Source organism: Stylophora pistillata, chromosome 5 (genome assembly GCF_964205215.1).
Source record: "Stylophora pistillata chromosome 5, jaStyPist1.2, whole genome shotgun sequence".
Classification (NCBI taxonomy): Eukaryota; Metazoa; Cnidaria; class Anthozoa; order Scleractinia; family Pocilloporidae; genus Stylophora; species Stylophora pistillata.
Window position 1 is genome coordinate 32,532,468 of NC_142523.1, and position 20,165 is coordinate 32,552,632.

Consider the following 20,165-nt stretch of genomic DNA (forward strand, 5'->3'; position numbering starts at 1 on the left):
AATGCCTGTTGTTCTTGCGACATTTCCATGAGAGGCGAAAGTTTTATAGATCTGCTAGATTAGCAGGGAGGCGTAATCTTTGTATGATTCGCTTACTGTATTCTTGACCGGAAACGCTCCATTGTATTGTCAGTCAGACAAAATTTTAAAAGTTATCAACATTTGAGAAGAGTTTAACTATTTTCAACGGCCAACAACGAATAAAATTAAAAAGCCTGTAACTTATGCAAATCTATCGAAATGCGACATAGAATCCAATCGACAGGTGCTAAGAGGAAAACCTCTAACACATAGTCTTTTTAACTTAACGTTTACTTGCGCATTTTGAGTGTCAGTCTCTTGACAAAAAAGGTTCCTTCACAAAATTGTAAGACACCTTCCCTATCTTTGGATATTTTAATCCTTTTTTTTTTTCTTTTACCTGCACTATGATTTTACACTTTCAATGCATTGTTTTACGACTAAATGCTTCAGCGAAACAAGTGAACGTGCCAAAATGATTTAACTCTAACGATCAGTTAGATCTTACTGAAATAGTAGCGTTAATTCATCAAGCATTAATTACAAGTAAAGCAAAGATAGGCGAATTACTCCATGAGTTGTGCTCAAGGTGCTTATGTACAATAAAGATTGTATTATCACCATCATTATCTAAGTTTATCGAAGCCATTCCTAGACCAGAATTAGAAAATAAATTATTAATTAGTAAATTTAAGAAACATATAAATTACCTACCTACAGAAAAAATAGTGAAACAAGACAGAATGGGAAAGAAGTTTTAGCCCACCCTTATCTTTTGTTGGCAAAACACTGCCCGACACAAAAACCTTATTGAAAAGATCTGCATCGCTAGTATAAATCGTAAACTGAGTTTGCTGATTCATTAATCTTCGTCTGAAAGTCCCTTTCTCTATCATTGGGCAGAATGCCTGTTGTTCTTGCGACATTTCCCTGAGAGGCGAAAGTTTTATAGATCTGCTAGATTAGCAGGGAGGCGTAATCTTTGTATGATTCGCTTACTGTATTCTTGACCGGAAACGCTCCATTGTATTGTCAGTCAGACAAAATTTTAAAAGTTATCAACATTTGAGAAGAGTTTAACTATTTTCAACGGCCAACAACGAATAAAATTAAAAAGCCTGTAACTTATGCAAATCTATCGAAATGCGACATAGAATCCAATCGACAGGTGCTAAGAGGAAAACCTCTAACACATAGTCTTTTTAACTTAACGTTTACTTGCGCATTTTGAGTGTCAGTCTCTTGACAAAAAAGGTTCCTTCACAAAATTGTAAGACACCTTCCCTATCTTTGGATATTTTAATCCTTTTTTTTTTCTTTTACCTGCACTATGATTTTACACTTTCAATGCATTGTTTTACGACTAAATGCTTCAGCGAAACAAGTGAACGTGCCAAAATGATTTAACTCTAACGATCAGTTAGATCTTACTGAAATAGTAGCGTTAATTCATCAAGCATTAATTACAAGTAAAGCAAAGATAGGCGAAGTACTCCATGAGTTGTGCTCAAGGTGCTTATGTACAATAAAGATTGTATTATCACAATCATTATCTAAAGTTCATCGAAGCCATTCCTAGACCAGAATTAGAAAATAAATTGGTAGAACACTGGAGAATGCCTCTCGTGTTAAAACGACAACTCAGAATCAAATGAAAATGATCATCATCATCGACGAAGATTAATTATACACAGCACCTCATCAACAATTTAACAACTGAACTATACAAGTATGTAGCATTATACAGTGATCAGAATGATACCGGGACAAAAAAAAGAAGTAATTCCTTTCTCAATTTGTAATTTAGTCAATTTTAGACGACCTAAATACGGCTGTGAACATCAAACAAAGAACCAATACAATGTCACTGAGCAGTTTATAAGGATGTAAACCTTACCGATCGGCTTACGTTTTCTGACATACGCTCTAACTAGGATTTCCCTTATTTTTTATAATTCTCTTGAGTTGTCTCAGACAAAAAGGATGAGTCGAACATTTCTTCCCCATTAGCCTTGTCAAAAAAATGATATTATCGGTGAACGACCACGGGGACATTCGAAACCTTGATTATAAGTAACTGTTTATGTTACACACTCAAATCAACCAGATTAATGAAACACAAGGTTATATTTATTTCCAAAACTTCGAGCGCATGCGTTTTCTCTGTTTTACCCGACACCCTTTTGGGTTCATGAACTCGACAAAACATGTCACGCACTCTACACACTCCCCCGCCGAAAATGAAAGTGTTCTTCTAAATATTACAAAACTATTTATCAGGGTTCTCTGCAGCTACTGTAACTGTTGTTTGATATTGTCTCCTTCAGCACCTTGTGTGCTTTTGATTTTCTTTTTTTTTAATGTTTGAGTCTTATAAGAGGCTCCTCTCAAGCCCTCGAGTAGTAGACAGGTTGGAAACAGCATGGCCACACCCAGAAATACAGGGGTGTTCCCGGAGGAATAGCTGTGATAGCTGGAGCTTGAATGGCGTTAACGCGTGAACTGCTGAATCCTGGCTCAGCCGACTGGTACTGTGGGTTTCCCAGGGAGTTGTAAGTTAAGATCTGCGGCGGTCTCCTTTGGCGCTGCGGCCGAGTCCACATGTCCTGCTCAGCAATATCCTCTCCCTCTGATCCGTCATTGTCAGCACTTCCTTCATTTGCAAGTTGTATTTCGCTGGATGGCCCATTGGTGCCCTCAGTAGTCGCAGAATCCTCAATTGACTCTGAAGGCAAATCGCGTCCTGGAGACACTGAGTTTGAAGTTCTTACTTCAGTAGGTATTTCCTCTACAAGGTCCACACTACCGAAATCATCATCATCTTTCCCCGAATTCTGTAGGTCATTTCCCGAAACAGACAAAAGTCGTTTCTCTACTGCTGATTTTGGGGGTCGTGTACCAAATCCCAGATTTGGGGCATCTGCTTCCAAAGCGTCACAAGGCAGTAGTAAATTCCGGTGAAGTACTCTTGCGCGGCCACCTCCACTCTCGGGCTTCACTTTGTAGACTGGGCTTTGAGCCCCCATTCGTTTAACCACAACGTGGATAGCGCACTCCCAATGGGATCGTAATTTTCCGGGGCCACCGCGCTCTGTTAAGTTTCTAACTAGCACCCGATCGCCTGGCTGAAGAACGCCACCTGAGACTCTCTTATTGTAATATTGCTTGCCGCGCTCGGCAGTCTTCTTTGCATTCTGTTGAGCTATCCGGTATGCCTCCTTCATATCATGCTGCCAGTTTTGGACGTAAGTGTTATAATCTCCCTCTGCACTCTCTTGACTCAAATTGAAAATCAGGTCGATGGGCAGGCGGGGTGTTCTTCCAAACAACAAGTAATACGGAGCGTATCCTGTCGCCTCATGCTTCGTGCAATTGTACGCGTGGATCATCTTGTTGAGTGATTCATCCCACTTTCGTTTCTTCAAATCTGGGAGTGTTCGCAGCATAGACAATAGCGTGCGGTTCATCCTCTCCACTTGCCCATTCCCTTGAGGGTGGTAGGGGCTGGTGCGAGACTTGGAAACGCCAGACAACTTATGTAGTTGATGGAAGAGATTGTTCTCAAATTCTCCTCCTTGATCACTGTGTATACGGGCTGGGAATCCGAATCGTGGTACAAAGTCATTGTAAATCTTTTCAGCCACCGTTCGTGCTGTCTTGTTTCGGGTTGGGTAGGCCTGTGCAAACCTTGTGAAGTGATCTACTATCAGCAAAATGTATTCAAATCCCCGTTGGCTTTTCTCCAAATGAAGAAAGTCTATAGACACCATCTCAAAAGGGGCAGTTGTCGTAATGCTCTCCATTGGTGCTCTAGGGGAGGTTTGGGGCTTCTTTTGCTGGATGCAGTGACACTTGTTGGCGATGAAATACTCGATTTCCTCTTGCATGTAAGGCCAATAGAACCTAGATCTCGCTAAGTCCACCACTCGATCTGCACCCAGATGACCCATTTCAATGTGAAGCTCTTGGTAAACCAACTGTTTAAACTTTGTGGGTAATACGAGCTGCAATCGACTCTTAGTTTGGCGCCACAGAATCCCGTCCGCTGATATATGGAGTTTATTCCATGCTCTCAAGTAGCAAGATGTTGTACGAGTCTCATTTTTCCGCTCTCCTCCTGGTGGGGGATATCCCCGTTTCTTGTAGGCCAGGATTCGTGAGATGTCGGGGTCTTCCCGTTGAGCCCTTAATATTTCTTCTACAGTAAGTTGGCGAAAAACCAAATCTGTGACGCCCGGTTCTGCGTGAGCAATGCCAACTCTTGCTGAAACTGCTGCCACCCAGGGTGTGGCGTCTGTTTCCTGATGTATCACTGCTTGATTTGTTGCACAAATTGCGTCCTTTTCCATTTCTGCAATACAGGTTTCCATGTATGCACTGAAATCTAGCGGTAGGCGGGATAGTACATCCGCATCAATGTTAGATTTGCCAGGCCGATACTTGATGTTAAAATTAAAATCTGCCAGTTCTGCCACCCACCGGTGCCCTACTGCAGACAACTTAGCTGACGACAGAATGTAAGTTAGTGGATTGTTGTCGGTGTAAACAGTGAAGAAGGTGGAGTAGTACAAGTAATCACGGAACTTCTCAGTTACTGCCCATTTGAGGGCAAGGAACTCCAGTTTTCCCGCGTGCATGTGGTAATTTTTCTCTGCTGGAGTTAGTGTCCTAGAGGCATAACCTAGAACTCTGAGCTCCCCGTCCTGTTCTTGATACAATACAGCTCCAAGTCCCTCTTGTGAGGCGTCTGTGTGAAGTACAAATGGCTTCGTAAAGTCGGGAAATGCCATCACTGGAGGAGAAGTTAGTCGGTCGACCAGCATGTCAAGCCGCTTCTGATGTTCCTCTGTCCATGTTACCTTATGATTATTAGCCAATAGATCAGGGCCAGCCATTAGATCGTACAGGGGCTTAGCTATGCGTGAGAAATCCTGGATGTATTGCCTGTAGTAACTCAGGAACCCCAGCAGTTTACGCACATCACCCACTGTTGCTGGTTTTTGTTTCGCCAAGTTGTGTACGGCGGCCGTGTCCTCCGGGTCTAGAGAGTAGCCATCGCCAGAAACAACCCGCCCCAAATATCTAACTTGTCGTTGGAAGAGCTTGCACTTTGATGGCTTTAACTTTATCCCATGTTCCTGCAGTCGACGCAGGACTTGTTGGACATCCTGAACGTGTTGCTCAAAGGTTGTACTATACACCAAGACATCATCCAGGTAGGGGATACAGATGTTGTCACGTAAGCCATCTAGACATTCATTCATGCACCTTTGGAATGCCGCCGGTGCATTCATTAGCCCGAACGGTATTCTATTCCATTGATACAATCCCCAGGGGGTCACGAATGCAGTCAGGGGGCGGCTTTCTTCTGTCATAAAGCCTTGGTGGTAGGCCTTCCCTTGGTCCAGAACTGTAAACCATCTGTTGCCGCCTAGGCCATTTAAGATATCCTGTATACGGGGAATCGGCTGTCGTTCTGGATATGTTTTCTTGTTCAATTCTCGATAATCAATACAAAGTCGCAGACTTCCATCCTTTTTGCGAACACAGACCATGGGTGAGGAGTAAGCCGAACGGGACTTGCAGATCCAATTTCGATTAATCAAGTCTTCTAAGTACTCTTTCACTTCCCCATAGAGTGGCTTGGGGATGGAGATATAGTTCTTCTGTACTGGCTCATTGTCCTTTAACTGGATATCCAGCACCAAGTTCTCCACGCAGCCAACATCATCGTCGTTTCTTGCAAAGGCTCCAGCTTCTTGCCGTAGCATTTCGTGGACGATCAATTGTTCATTGTCTTCTAGCTGACTCAAGTCAACTGGTGGCTCCCATCCATCTTGTTCCTGACCAGGATGCGAGGTAGCTTCAGGGTAAGAATCCTCGTCTCCTCGAGAGTACGAGTCGGGAGTGTTTGGAATTGGTAGAACTGACTTTACCAGGTGTATCCGGCCCAATTCTGTTCTGCGCTTTAACAAGATGTTTCTGTCTGTATTGTTTTGGACCACGACGGCCACGTGACTAGAAGTTCCCGGGGTTATTTTAGTAAGTTCCTCGCCCAATTCCAGTCCGTCTGGGAGCTCGCTGTCTTCCTTGGGCTCAAATATTACTGGCATCCCCTCTGGAACTGGTCCGAGGTGAGTTTGACACTTAACTGTCGTTGCCTCTCCTTTTGGCAGCATAACATCTCTCTTTCCGACTTTAACAGCTGCAGTACCGGTATCCTGTGTTCTTGACTGGATCAGATTGATCAGGGCACCTATGCGAGTATGATGAATTGAAGGGAATGACTGCTGAATGATGTTACTTGCCGCTTGGTGGTTTCCACCATATTGAGCGAGGATTTCTTCTATAACATTGAAGCCAATGATTGGGTACTCTTGTTCCTTTTGTCCCACCAGTACTGGAACTGTCAGCTCATGAGCAGTTGTATCGTCCCCAGCCAACTTAAACCCGATCTCAATCCAACCGTCAAATGGAATGTTTGTCCCATTCATCGCTTCCAAATTCAGCTCTTCTCCTGCTCCCAACAACTCTTCAACATTTCTTAACACCTCCTGCGGTAAGTGAGTTTGTTGCCACTTCCTTGACACAACACAAACCTGGGAACCTGTATCCCATAATGCCTCCACTTCCTTTCCCTGCATTAGGCATTTTACCACGCACCTCCGTCCCACGATTTTTGTCAGTCCGAGCTGCTGCCTTGGCGTCAGGTGGCAGGGAAACGTCGTGTTCAAATCATGGCCATCATCTCCGGCTGCTTTCTGTTTCTCAAGTTCCTGTATAGCCATGCAAACTGGTTTATGCACAGCTCTGTATTTTACTTGACATTCTTTTGAATAATATCTATTGGTCTTACAGGCTCCGCCGCGGTTAAGTGGTACATGGTCTGTGCTTTGTTTTCCACACTGCACGTAACGGGACTGATTTTCTTGCCTGGTCACACCCTGTCCCATGGACGTGACCTCTGGCCGTTTCCCTGGAATTCTGCTGGAGAGCGTCGGCTGAATTGGGCATTACACTCGCGTACATAATGGCCACTCGCCCCACACCTGAAGCAATGGTTGCACGGCCATCCATTCCCACTTTGTTGGCAGGTCCTACACCGTGGGGGTTGTCTCATAGGCTGTTGTGTGAGGGGGGTTTGAACCCGGAGTGGGGCCCGAACTCTCTCTTTGACTGCGGCCACCTCTGCCTTGAGCTCCCTTAGTTCTTTCATGAGACCTTCCTCCACCCCATTATTCTTTGTCTCCTGCTTGTCCCCTCCCTTTTGAACAGTATTTACCTTGGGGGTTAGCTGTGAACCGAATTTCTGTGATCGCTCCAGTTCGTCACTGAAACACACATTTAATTTCTCGAATAGTTCTTCATCGCTTATAAATTTCTTTTCCAAGTAGGGCTTCATTTCGATCTTGATATTCTCATTTTGCAGGCCAAGGGAAAAACTATGGACAAACATGCCATGTACTAAGGTAGGATCATATTTCAGGTCCGAGTCAGTTTCTTGAGATGCAAACAAGATCTTCTGTTTCAAATCGAGAAGGCGGATCAAGAATTCTTGAGGTTTTTCCTTTGGCTGTTGGACAGTTGAGCTCAACTGATGATATAGTTCGGTTGCTGTTCTCTCCTGATAATGAGAACGCATAATTCTCCTCAATTTGGCCAGTGTTAAATCTACCTTACCCTCCAAATAACTTCTTAGGCTTAACGCCGGATTTATCGCTTTTATCACAGCCTCTTTGATTTCATCCTCTGTATAGTCGTTCTTTAACCCATTCTCAATTTGATGTACTAGCGAGGAAAAACTCAAACGATCCTTTTGCGACGCGTCGCCAATCTGGCCCGAAATCTTGAAGTCGCGTTTGAATTTTGAAATTGACACCGCGGGATTTTGCTCTATTTTGACGGTCGCCTTACTATTTTCAGAAGCTTTCGGCGGTTCCGTTTTCTGTTCCGGTACAAATTTTCCCTGCATACTTAGAGATGACGACAACACTTTGAGCTTCTCATTATCTAATTCTTCCGTTTCGAGGTATTTATTTAGAGCTCGGATAAAAACCAACCTTCCCTTGCTCTCAGGCGGTACAGTAATGTTCAGCCCACTACAAACTTCTTTAAGCCTTTCCTCGCTCAAGGAACACAACGCGGCCTGAATTTCGATCTGCAGACTCTCGGTGTCCATCATACTTCCAAGAAATAATCTTTCGTACTCACCAATAGTGCAATCAGCCGTTCACAAAAGAAATGCGACACTTTACGTCAAGATCAGTCCGCCGTCGACAGCAATCGACCACAACCAACTCGCGCTCGACGAATCAATCAAGCGTGCCAATTACTTTGTCCTTCACAACCCAAGGCAGTTCTTCGTCGATGATAAGCCTCTTCGGTCCAGTCCTGGCAGGGTCGCCAATGTTACACACTCAAATCAACCAGATTAATGAAACACAAGGTTATATTTATTTCCAAAACTTCGAGCACATGCGTTTTCTCTGTTTTACCCGACACCCTTTTGGGTTCATGAACTCGACAAAACATGTCACGCACTCTACATTTACACGTCCCGCTTTGTTGTCTTGTTTTAACGACGATCGAAACTTAGGAAACGATTGACAAAGTTTCAAGGTAAAAGAAAACCTAAAAATGGCACAAAAGGTTAAAAAGGAAATTGAAGTAGGGGTAGAAAATTAATGACACTAAAACGTGGTACAAATGTTGAACTTGAAAAATGTAAAAGATTCGAGTTCACCTGGTGCATCAAGACTCATCCACTAGGCATATAAAGTACTTTTAAATTACATCAGTGCTCTGGTTACTAATGTTAATAATACTGAATTCGTGACTCTCACCTTGGGTTGAGCTTGTTATTTCTGGGAGGTCGATCTGAATTGGAGTTAAACAAGGCACATCATTTAGAATCGCATCATTGAATAAAATCTCGCATTCTGATTGGTTAACGAAGCGAGGTATTTAGCGTGGAATTGCTAGTTGAAAACGAGGCTAAGTGAATTTGCTTAGTATCTACGTCACTAAGCACAACAACTATCGTTTGGTTTCTGAGTCAATTTAAAATGTTTTCAAAACCGTTGTCACCTTCTAATTAAAGAGAAAAAACAAACAAAGCGTTTTCAAAGTGAGCCGGAGGTTCTTCCTTGTTTTGAACTGAACTTCAAATTCTTGGAGAGGCATGAAAAACCTCTTTCGCTCGCGACAACCCGAAAGCGAGAAAATCCTGTGAACACGGCCCAGAAAAAACAATCTCCGAGCTAACAGGTCATGTCAACCCGGGTTCAATATCCATCTGCAGCCATAATCTTTTAGAAAAACAACAAAGGACGTCAAGCAAGTTGGCTGGGTTTTCAGTCGTACCAATACGACTGTCACAGCTGCCAACGCCAGCGACGGTCTACGCACTAAAGCTTTGCGAGAAATTTATGTCAACAGCCTTGCACTTTCATCAGTAGTTGGCAATAACACAGCATCAATGAATAACGGCATTGATGATCTAGCAGTAAGAGTTCTAGGTAGGTGTATATGAGAACGATCCTACCAGTTGGCTTGTTAGCTCAATTGGTAGAGCGCTGCACTAGTATCGCAGAGGTCAGTGGTTCGAGTCCCGTACAGGCCTGAAATTTTTTTCAGGTCTGATTTTCACTATTGCTCAAATAGTGCTTTACTGCGAAGGATCGTTCTCATATACGTCTCATAACCGCAGTTCACACATATGTTTCATATGTTTGTTGTAGTTCTAGGTAGATTGTTCACCAATGTATCGTTCAACAACTCTCCAGTGAATATCTCCATCAACTTTCAGTCGAATGCTCACCTCAACGATTCAGCTAATGACAGTCGCCTGTAGTGAATTTCTACAAATTAAAAAGATTAAAGTTTTTCGACTTTTCATGAAACACTTTGTTTTTGAAGGATTAAAAAATCGATCAATACACGTATTTGCACTTCAAAGCACTGAACTTATATTAATTGCGATGTTATTGCACTTGAAATCAGTGCTTTCGCTTGCACACTTCATTTCTATCAGTTTGCCATCAAAGCCGGATAAAAGGTGTAAATTATTTTCCTTCTCGAGCAAATTATTTGGAATTTTGAAAAAAGATGTTAACGATAAACGGCTTTTAAATCCAGTGAAATACCACTATTTTCCCTAAATAGTGTGAAGCTTGTTTAAAAAGTTCGAAAATTAATGTAAAATCAAGCACGAGGTACAAATAAAATTGTCGAAGGTTCAAACGTGTACGACTAACCTTGCTTTCTATTCGCTAACATAATGACACTTCTGACATATGGCTTTTTAGAGCGCGCACTCGGGATTAAAACAAACAATAATATTGCCGATTTAATTTCTTGTTTTCTTATTTTCATTCAGTTATGCGATTCAAGGAAAATTGATTACTTGACTCGTGAATTCCGCGTTAAATTGCACTTGAAAACCGATATCGCACTCATCGCTTCGTGATTCGTGCGATATCGGTTTTCGCGTGCAATTTAACGCACAATTCCCTCGTCAGGTAATCAATTTTCCTATAGTATTCGTACTTTATTTCATGCGCATGTGTACCAAATTGTTGAAGGCTCACCGGTCAAATGTGGTCTTATTTGTTGATGACTTTGGCTTATAACCGGGGATGTTTCATATGCATTTGAATTATGATCTTTACTTGTACGTCTTTACTTTTTTGGGTCTTATCCCAACTCATTCACGTCAATCTATGCAAATGCCCTCTCGAGCTTCAGTTGGTAAGGCGCCACTTACTTTAAACGCCCGAGTCACTCACAGGCAGCCCAAGCTCACTACGAGAAAAGCGGACGTGACTCTTACCGTGTTGCGTAACGTTTTATATTTATGAAGGTTTGTATGGGATGTTATCGGTTTGCCTTAAAAGAGAGAAAAAAATGTCTTGTTTTGAAATAAAATGAGCTTGCCTTATTGCCTTGTTGTTTTCTCTGTTGATTCCGAGCGTCTCAGGCCATTTTGAAGCGTTTTCGGCGAGTTAGCGCTATGTTGGTGTTGAACACCAATTCAAATCAGTTCGCGAAACTCTGAATTTAGGTGGTTTTAGTCGATATATCAGAGACTTGGAATGTCTTTTTTTTTCATTTCTTTTGTATGTTTCTTTTTTTTTTCTTTTTGTTGTAGAATAAATATTTAAGTTCTCGATGTTTAAAATATCACTGTTTTTACCGCTAATGTTTACTTACTCATGATAACTACTAAATTGGAATTTTGCACTCAGCTAGAGACATTTTCAGTTGATCGTCGAAATCAATCTGGGATTGCTTTGGTTTTGCAATACTTTTTAAACACTGTGATTGGTTTACAACACTTGTGCCACCCTCGTAACCAATGTGACGCAAAATGAATTCAATCGTCATCTGGCCACATGTGTTTTCCCGCGATTTTCAGTGTGCCTATTTTCCCTTTGAGTTCTCATTGGCTGATGATAATGCCAACCTTAGTTCTGATTGAACCTTGTGATTACTTTTGATATTTGACACCTTCCATAGGGTTGGTTTTCAAGGTTTGGGTCTAAATAAGGATATGTCATTTCTTCATTTAGCGTATTATACAGATGAATTGCGATATCGATCATGAGTCCACTTTCGGATTATTTTCCGTCCCAAAACGACCAATGAATCACTCAAAAAAAAAAGGAAAAAACACAAAACAAAACAAAACAAAATGTAAGTGAACCTTATTAAACTGGCTGTTACTAATATGGATTTATAGAAATCTGGATCCATTTTTGCATCAATTATTAACAGGTTTTTCTATATTTGTATTGGAAGCGGAAAAGTAAGGGATAAAGGAACAGCTAGTACTTAATAGAAAGAACAAGATAACTCAGTAAAGGAGTTTCAATATGGTATACGGCGTGGCTCAAAAGGATGAATTCAGTTCCAAGACTCTTGAATTTCTCCCCATTTTATTTTGCAAAACAGGGTGCCTTTTGGCCTTATTTCGGAAATACCAGTAAAAAATAATTGATCGTGCATTTCAGGTTAAAGCCACAGTGTTTACTTTCACTCATACTGCACTTTTGTAAATCCCAATTGATATGTCAGGACCTCTCTAAAACCACTTTGAGTGTTTTTGCTATTTGTGTCAGTTTGACACTGGAATATCATTCCACTAATTTATTTTCCTTTTTTTTGCGTCTTATGATTGTTTTCTTTGACTTATTTCATAATAAATTCAGATGAAAACCGAGCCATTTAACAATCTTGCGATGTTTTTAATCATGCGTTCTGAACCTCAAACACTTAAGCTTCTTATTTTAAGACAAATGGCACATCCATACTTTAACCCTAAATAGGACACAACTACTGTATCAATAAATTAAGCAGAGCAAAGAATTCTGCTTGGTAATGTTTCATTCGAAGGCATTACGCATGTTTTTGTTTGACAAACATAACTCAATGAAATCATCAAGAGTAAAGATCTGCTTCCAATGTTACCTTTACCGTAGATCTGGTGGCTCTCAAATTTGTGAGTGATTTCCCCTCAAAAGTCTTGTAATACAAGGATACTCCAACAACGCTCTCTGAATTTGAAATTTGTCTTCGTATGATATCATGCATTTTATTTTTCTTTTTTTGCAGATATTGCCTTGGTATGTACGTACTTGCTCTCACATTCGTTTTCTTGTTAACACCAAGAACATCCGCAAAAGATGAAAAGAGTACTTTCTTTCGCATGGAAGAAAACGCTTTTCTGGATGACGAAAATGCTCTTCAAAGTGAAAAGGCTGATTCTATTTTGACCTGTGCTCAGATGTGTGGAAGAGAAGCTGCTTGTAAAGGTGCAAATTTCTTGGCGAATGAAGGCACCTGTTTTTTTCTTGGTGAAGGACGACGAGCAAGCAAAGTCGAGAGAGTGATAAAGCGAGAAGGTTCTTTCTATGTAGAAAAGGTATCTCGGGAATTTCTTTCTTTCTTTGGGGCGATCAAAAAGAATTGGAACAAATCTTTGAGAGCCACATATTTTTAGCAATGTCATGCCATTTTTTTTTTCAAATTTATTCCTTCTGTCACCTGGTTGTGTTTCAATATAGGTTTTACAAACCTTGTCTTAACCTCGGTTAAAAAAATTCATTGTTCTAATATACAGTCGGAAATGCCATATAGCCGGAAACATGAATAATAAAAGATGGTTGTCAGTATGTTCTATAGGATACGTTTTGTAAATATGTTTGTTTTTCATTCTCATTGATTAACTTTGAGGTTTTAGAGAAAATAAATGACACCTGTCGCAGTCATCTCTATGTACTCGCTCAGGCAGTCGCGTGATCTCATAGTGTAAATTGACTAAATTGTGGCAAGCCTAAAAAATAGCCATGTCTATGAGAAGAACTCGAGATAATTGGCACAAAAGGGCGATTAAAACAAAATATCGGCTTCACTGGAATACCTATCGTTTCTTTCGTCAAGAAGTCAAGAGGGAAATCAGATTTGCCGAAATGGAACACATTCGCACTCAACTTGAAACAGCAATGGAAATTCAAACTCCATTTCGAAAGTGTTAAATCGTTACCTTCCCAGAAAAGATCAACCATTAAGCACAACGGAAGACCCGTTATCTCAAGCGAACAAATTCAATAAGTTTTACACCTCTGTCGGCCTATCTGCGGCGTTAATGGCAAAAACTGTTGCTGAAGAACACAACTTTCACCCCTTTAATCAGGAATCAAACTTTTGTCTAATAAATGACAGTCTTCAGGATGTCCAGTGCTCATTATTTGAATTTCAATCGGTTACCGAAGAAGAAGTTGGGAAGATAATAAGATCTTCTACAGTCAAACAAAGCTCCCGGCCTGGATAAAGTCACAGCCAGAGTACTGAAATATACCTTACCAACAACACTCTCTGCGATTACAAACCTTGCTAATACTTCTTTTTCTTCAAACACATTTGCACAAGTTTGGAAATTGGCTGAAGTTATCCCTCTTGTTAAATCAAGTGGTGCTGACCAACCAAAATAAATAGCGATTTTTATCTTTCATGTCGATTTTTGAGTAAAAAATCAATCGGCCGCAGGAGCAAATGATCGCAGCAATGCGATAGAAAAACGTCTTTGAAGGGGAAAAACAATACCTTTGCGGAGCAAATACTCACAGTATTAGTGAATTATCCTTACTGTCTGCCATTCAGTTCTTGTGATGTTTGCTCAGAGAATTTGGAATTGGATCAACTAATAATCCTACCATAATTTGTATTTTTCTTTATGCTCATCACTTGCAAGATCGATATTGTACTGATATTATAACGTAAAATTCTTTCTTTGAGCAATAGTGAAAATCAGACCTGAAAAAAATTTCAGGCCTGTACGGGACTCGAACCACTGACCTCTGCGATACTAGTGCAGCGCTCTACCCATTGAGCTAACAAGCCAACTGGGAGCAGGCCATCAAATTAATTCGATATAAACCCGTAGATGATAAATCAAACAACAACAAACATATGAAACATATGTGTGAACTGCGGTTATGAGACGTATATGAGAACGATCCTTCGCAGTAAAGCACTATTTGAGCAATAGTGAAAATCAGACCTGAAAAAAATTTCAGGCCTGTACGGGACTCGAACCACTGACCTCTGCGATACTAGTGCAGCGCTCTACCAATTGAGCTAACAAGCCAACTGGGAGCAGTTCTCATATACGTCTGATAACCGCAGTTCACACATATGTTTCATATGTTTGTTGTTGTTTGATTTATCATCTACGGATTTATATCGAATTAGATTTAGAGTGAGGCGTGAGTAGTCCAGTGGTCAGTGCGCTGGACTCTAGGTCAGATGGCCCGGGTTCAAGTCCTGGCTGGGGCTTGACGTTGTGTCCTTAAGCAAGACGCTTCACTCACATTGCTTCGTCTTCTCGGATAGGACGTAAAGCCGGAGGTCCCGTCTCCTGCACCTATCAATTAGTTATTTTCGGCAAGGGACGTTAAAGAACCCACATCACGAGATTACTGTGATGTGGTCTGGCCTGTTTACTGGGAAGGGGGGGAGGGGGCATCTGTAAAAATTTCTCCTTTATTAATTGTAAACTGCCGCCGGCAGTCTGGAAAAGTCCCCCGCACAGTGTTGTAAAGCGCATTAGAGCATTTACATGGAAATGCGCTCTAGAAATTGATCTATATTATTATCTATATTATGGCCTGCTCCCAGTTGGCTTGTTAGCTCAATTGGTAGAGCGCTGCACTAGTATCGCAGAGGTCAGTGGTTCGAGTCCCGTACAGGCCTGAAATTTTTTTCCGGTCTGATTTTCACTATTGCTCAAATAGTGCTTTACTGCGAAGGATCGTTCTCATATACGTCTCATAACCGCAGTTCACACATATGTTTCATATGTTTGTTGTTGTATAATTCTTTCTTGGTCAGGTCTAGGAGTTTAAGAGTTAATAGGTCCGTATACATGATTGGACATGACATGAAGCTAGAATATTAAGTGAGATGTATTACTTAACTCCAATACAGGTCAACCACCCAGACCCTAACCCCCACCCGGAAATAAACGGTCCCCACCCGGGTAAGAGCTGCAAATTATTGTTTCTATTGGTAACTACAGCATTAATGTAAATTGTTACATTTAATCGGACAAGTCCTGATCCACTACAAGAGAACATCAGTTGATATTCTCTGCTCTACCGTGATATACTTAAGCCTTTTCGAGTGTTATATTTCCTAATGATAATTTCCACGGCTTTAATAGCCAAGTTTTACATAAATTATTGAAATCAATCAACCAATCAAAATGTTGATCTGACCGTCCAATACCAGGGCCTTTTCCCGTCCCACACCCAGCTAAGGGAAAAGGCCCTGGGAACGAGGTTGCCATTTTCTAACCCTCCTCCATAATCCTTCAAAACGTTGTTGGTGAAGTTGTTCATCTCTATGGTTATAGAACAAAATGCTTCTCCGCCCCCTGGTACTGACCAGAATTCAGCAGTAACCTCGTGCCAGACTCTTCATAACCAATCTCCCACTACGTCCTCGGGTGTTTATTGGACTGATCCCGATGGAGGATCCCAAGCCAACGCTTTCAAGGCTTACTGTGACATGGATACTTATGGCGGAGGCTGGACACTAGTATGGAGCTATTCCTTTACCAACTACAGTCATTTCAATGATCATTCAAATGCGATCACTCCAAGACCAAATTGGCTGGTTAAGGCCACAGTGAATGTTCCTGTCTCCACAACTCCTCCATTAAATGAAACAGACTACAACGCCATGAACTTCTCACTCTGGAAACAACTCGGCAGACAGGTCCTCATCAAGAGCAACATCAATAACTGGCTGGTGTGTCATCCGGGAAGTGGCAGCTTGGTTGATTGGCAGGCAGGTGACATCAATTGTACGATCATCAAACACGTGATTGATCTGGGTCACGAATTGGTCCCATCTATCTTTGCACCGAATCAGGACAAGGGCTATGGGCCGCTCTTCTATACGACTAGACGCTATAGCAGCACTTACTATTATTTTGATGGTTACACTGGGGACCATTGGCCTACCCATGATCCTTACGCAAGCAGCAGGCCTAACCAAAAGAAAAATGTTGTAAATCCACATGGTAACATTTTCATTCGATTAGAGTAGGAAAAGCAGACTCTAACAAATTTTTACTTTGCCAATAACTTCCAGAAGTGATTGACTTCTCGCAAAATCAATAGCAAATATATAAAACAAGTTATGAATGTTATAACTTCATCAGCAAAATGGTACTCTTTTGATATTTCACTGTACTCTTTTAACTAATGTACTGTTGAAGCGCTTATATACTAGAGGTTAGAGACTCGAACTAGATCTTGGACGCTGGAGTGATGGGATTATCGCTCCAAATATGTTGAGAAAGTTTTGCAAAGTTGATTTCTGATTCATTACTTCCAAATGTTCACCCAAGTAATCCCAAGGCTATGGACCGCTAGTTTCTTGAAGAATGCACTGAGGCAGCCCTTACTTTTAATTTGATAGTTGCTCTGGGGATCACTGGCCTACCCATGATCCTAGCGTGGAAATGTGGAGCCAAACCGAAGTGAAAAATAGTTCTTCCAACTTGATACATTATCAAACATGTACCACTTTATGTAACCACGAGAACATCAACTTGATGTTCAAATGTAACAAATAAAAGGTAAAATATCAGTTTCAAAGGGTTGGTTGATTGATAAACAACAATAAGAGTATCTCTACAAAAAGAGCCGTTCGTTTTTCATTTGGACTCAAAAAAGCGACTTTTCTTTGGCAGGTGTTCCATTTAAAATGGCTGTGTTTTCATGTCCAGTCGGTTTTAATTTTGTCTGTTGCTATTTTTCCCCTTTATTTAACTTTGCATTTGAAACTTTTGGTTTCTTCACTGTTACGTAAAAGAGATTATAGCAACCTTTCTGATGTTTCCATATTGTGGTTACCTTAGTCTGGGATAACTGATTACTTGCTTTCCTGTTAATTCTGTTCTGTGTGCGAGGCAAGCTTCTTGTAGAAGTGCAAACTTTCTGGAGAGCCCAAGACTTTTTTATCTTTGCGGTGAGGTGGAGACAGGTTCAGCAGCTGGGCGGCTTTTACAGCGAGATGGTTCTTTCTATTTAACCAAGCTATTTGGCATTGATTACATGTCATGTCTTTGGTGACAATTCCCGATATTTTACGCATTATCACGAATAAGTTTAATTCTTCTTTCCTGCTGCATTACGAGGAGTTTTTTGACAGGGATTATGATAGCTACACGCGATCATTTCTTGATCATAAAGGAAAACTCCACGAACTTTGACTTCAGTCCATAAAAACAACGTAGTGACTCACAGGCAGCCCAAGCTCACTACTTGAAAAGCGGACGTGACTCTTACCGTGTTGCGTAACGTTTTATATTTATGAAGGTTTGTATGGGATGTTATCGGTTTGCCTTAAAAGAGAGAAAAAAGGTCTTGTTTTGAAATAAAATGGGCTCACTTTATTGCCTTGTTGTTTTCTTTGTTGATTCCGAGCGTCTCAGGCCATTTTGAAGCGTTTTCGGCGAGTTAGCGCTATGTTGGTGTTCAACATGATTCATTGGTCGTTTTGGGACGGAAAATAATCCGAAAGTGGACTCATGATCGATATCGCAATTCATCTGTATAATACGCTAAATGAAGAAATGACATATCCTTATTTAGACCCAAACCTTGAAAACCAACCCTATGGAAGGTGTCAAATATCAAAAGTAATCACAAGGTTCAATCAGAACTAAGGTTGGCATTATCATCAGCCAATGAGAACTCAAAGGGAAAATAGGCACACTGAAAATCGCGGGAAAACACATGTGGCCAGATGACGATTGAATTCATTTTGCGTCACATTGGTTACGAGGGTGGCACAAGTGTTGTAAACCAATCACAGTGTTTAAAAAGTATTGCAAAACCAAAGCAATCCCAGATTGATTTCGACGATCAACTGAAAATGTCTCTAGCTGAGTGCAAAATTCCAATTTAGTAGTTATCATGAGTAAGTAAACATTAGCGGTAAAAACAGTGATATTTTAAACATCGAGAACTTAAATATTTATTCTACAACAAAAAGAAAAAAAAAAGAAACATACAAAAGAAATGAAAAAAAAAGACATTCCAAGTCTCTGATATATCGACTAAAACCACCTAAATTCAGAGTTTCGCGAACTGATTTGAATTATCAAAAATTCGGGTGGAAAATGAAGATTCTGAAACATGATCCGGCGTCTCTACACAATGAGAACATCCTCGGAGACCCAGGGGCTCTGAGTCGATTTCAAGTTAAGGGCAGAAGAGCCCCTGGAGACATTGTCTTACAAGACTAGTTCCAAACGGTCGTAGTCGTTCTGTCATCTGATTGGTGCCAGAATTTCTTTGTGATTTTCTGCCCAATCAAAGTGAAGTGTGCTTTAGAGTCCTTTCGTGTGTTTTAACACGCACTTATTGAAGAAGCTCAGTTGTTCGCTTTGGTTGTTTGGGCCGTGCGACGGAGCCTTGCTCGAGGTGAAAAGTGTCGGTCTCAGCACACAATGTAAGAGAAATCGATCAGATTGTCCGCAAAAATCTCACCGGAAATTATACTGAATACTTTCGCAGGTATCACAAGAGAACGTTAATAAAAGTTTGCGAGGTTCGTATAAAACACGATGGTTGCAGGATATGTCGCTTCAAACGTTAAACGAGATGTAAGCTTAAATCTTTCTAAACTTTTTGTACAATTTGCTGTGACTGAAACTTTGCCAATCTCGTGAAGCTATTTCGTCGCACGGGCCACGCAGGTATGTCGAGCAACTGGCGCTTATGCTTATGTAGCTTCCTGTGCGCGCCAAAATCTAATCTTTGCTTTCTAGTGAAGTCTTTCAGAATATGGCCAAAGTTGCAGAGAACGTAAAGTTCGTGGATGGCCTCCAGCAAGCGCTTACAGAAAGCTTAGCTGTGTTTCCGGTTAGCTATTTGAAATCTGAACAAAAACTAATTATTGAGAACATCGTGGGAAGGAGAGATGTTTTCAAACAGTTACCGAAGGGGTTTGGAAAGAGTTTAATCTTTCAACTGCTGCCTAAAGTGTTCAAATTCGTGAGCTCGAAAGGCCACGGATTCTCTTCTACTCCCTTGGTCATTGTCATTTCACCTCATTTGTCGATTGTTGAAGACCAAGTTAAATACCTTTGATCATTGGGAATCGATGCTGCTTTCATTGGGGACTGAACAAAACCAAAGACAAGGAAATATTGGATGGAAAGGGCGGGTTTGCTTTATTGTAAATGTCAGCTTAGTACAGGGTTATCTACCCACATCTAATGAACAAAAGTTTTCACGCTTAGCTTTTCTTTTGTTTTTCATGCGAAAATTAGATTAGATTTTGGCGCGCACAGAAAGCTGCGTAAGCGCCAGTTGCTCGACACACCTGCGTAGCCCGTGCGACGAAATAGCTTCACGGGGTTGGAAAAGTTTCAGTTACAGCAAATTATACAAAAAATCTACACTGGTAGAAAGATTTAAGCTTACATCGCGTTTAACGTTTAAAGCGAGATATCAATGCCTGCAACCATTATGTTTTATACGAACCTAGCAAACTTTTAAACACGTTCTCTTGTGATACCCGAGAAAGTATTCAGTATAATTACCAGTCAGATTTTCGCGGACAAT

General features: G+C 41.1%; 2 protein-coding genes across 3 annotated transcripts in view; one reads left to right on the plus strand and one right to left on the minus strand.

Annotated features, from left to right (window-relative positions):
* Positions 1–9,275, minus strand: part of LOC111343551 (uncharacterized) — a 31,963-nt gene extending 22,688 nt beyond the window's left edge. For both annotated transcript variants that reach the window (XM_088760930.1, XM_088760929.1), the window contains exon 1: positions 8,865–9,275. The gene's annotated coding sequence lies outside the window, so the exon portion shown is untranslated. The remainder of the gene's footprint in view (positions 1–8,864) is intronic.
* Positions 9,276–12,441: 3,166 nt separating this feature from the next.
* LOC148731512 (uncharacterized) lies at positions 12,442–17,186 on the plus strand. Its single transcript, XM_088762231.1, has 4 exons — positions 12,442–12,520; positions 12,634–12,943; positions 15,508–15,559; positions 15,935–17,186. Exons 2-4 carry the CDS (start codon positions 12,647–12,649, stop codon positions 16,630–16,632), a joined length of 1,047 nt encoding a protein of 348 aa, XP_088618357.1. The 5' UTR covers positions 12,442–12,520; positions 12,634–12,646; the 3' UTR covers positions 16,633–17,186.
* Positions 17,187–20,165: the final 2,979 nt, after the last annotated feature.

Excerpts from the sequence above, each read along its gene's own strand:
- LOC148731512 (XM_088762231.1), top strand. The coding sequence starts at position 12,647 with ATGTACGTACTTGCTCTCACATTCGTTTTCTTGTTAACACCAAGAACA. Across the intron at positions 12,944-15,507 it reads GTTCTTTCTATGTAGAAAAG|GTCAACCACCCAGACCCTAA; the intron begins GTATCTCGGGAA and ends ACTCCAATACAG. Across the intron at positions 15,560-15,934 it reads AATAAACGGTCCCCACCCGG|AACAAAATGCTTCTCCGCCC; the intron begins GTAAGAGCTGCA and ends CTATGGTTATAG.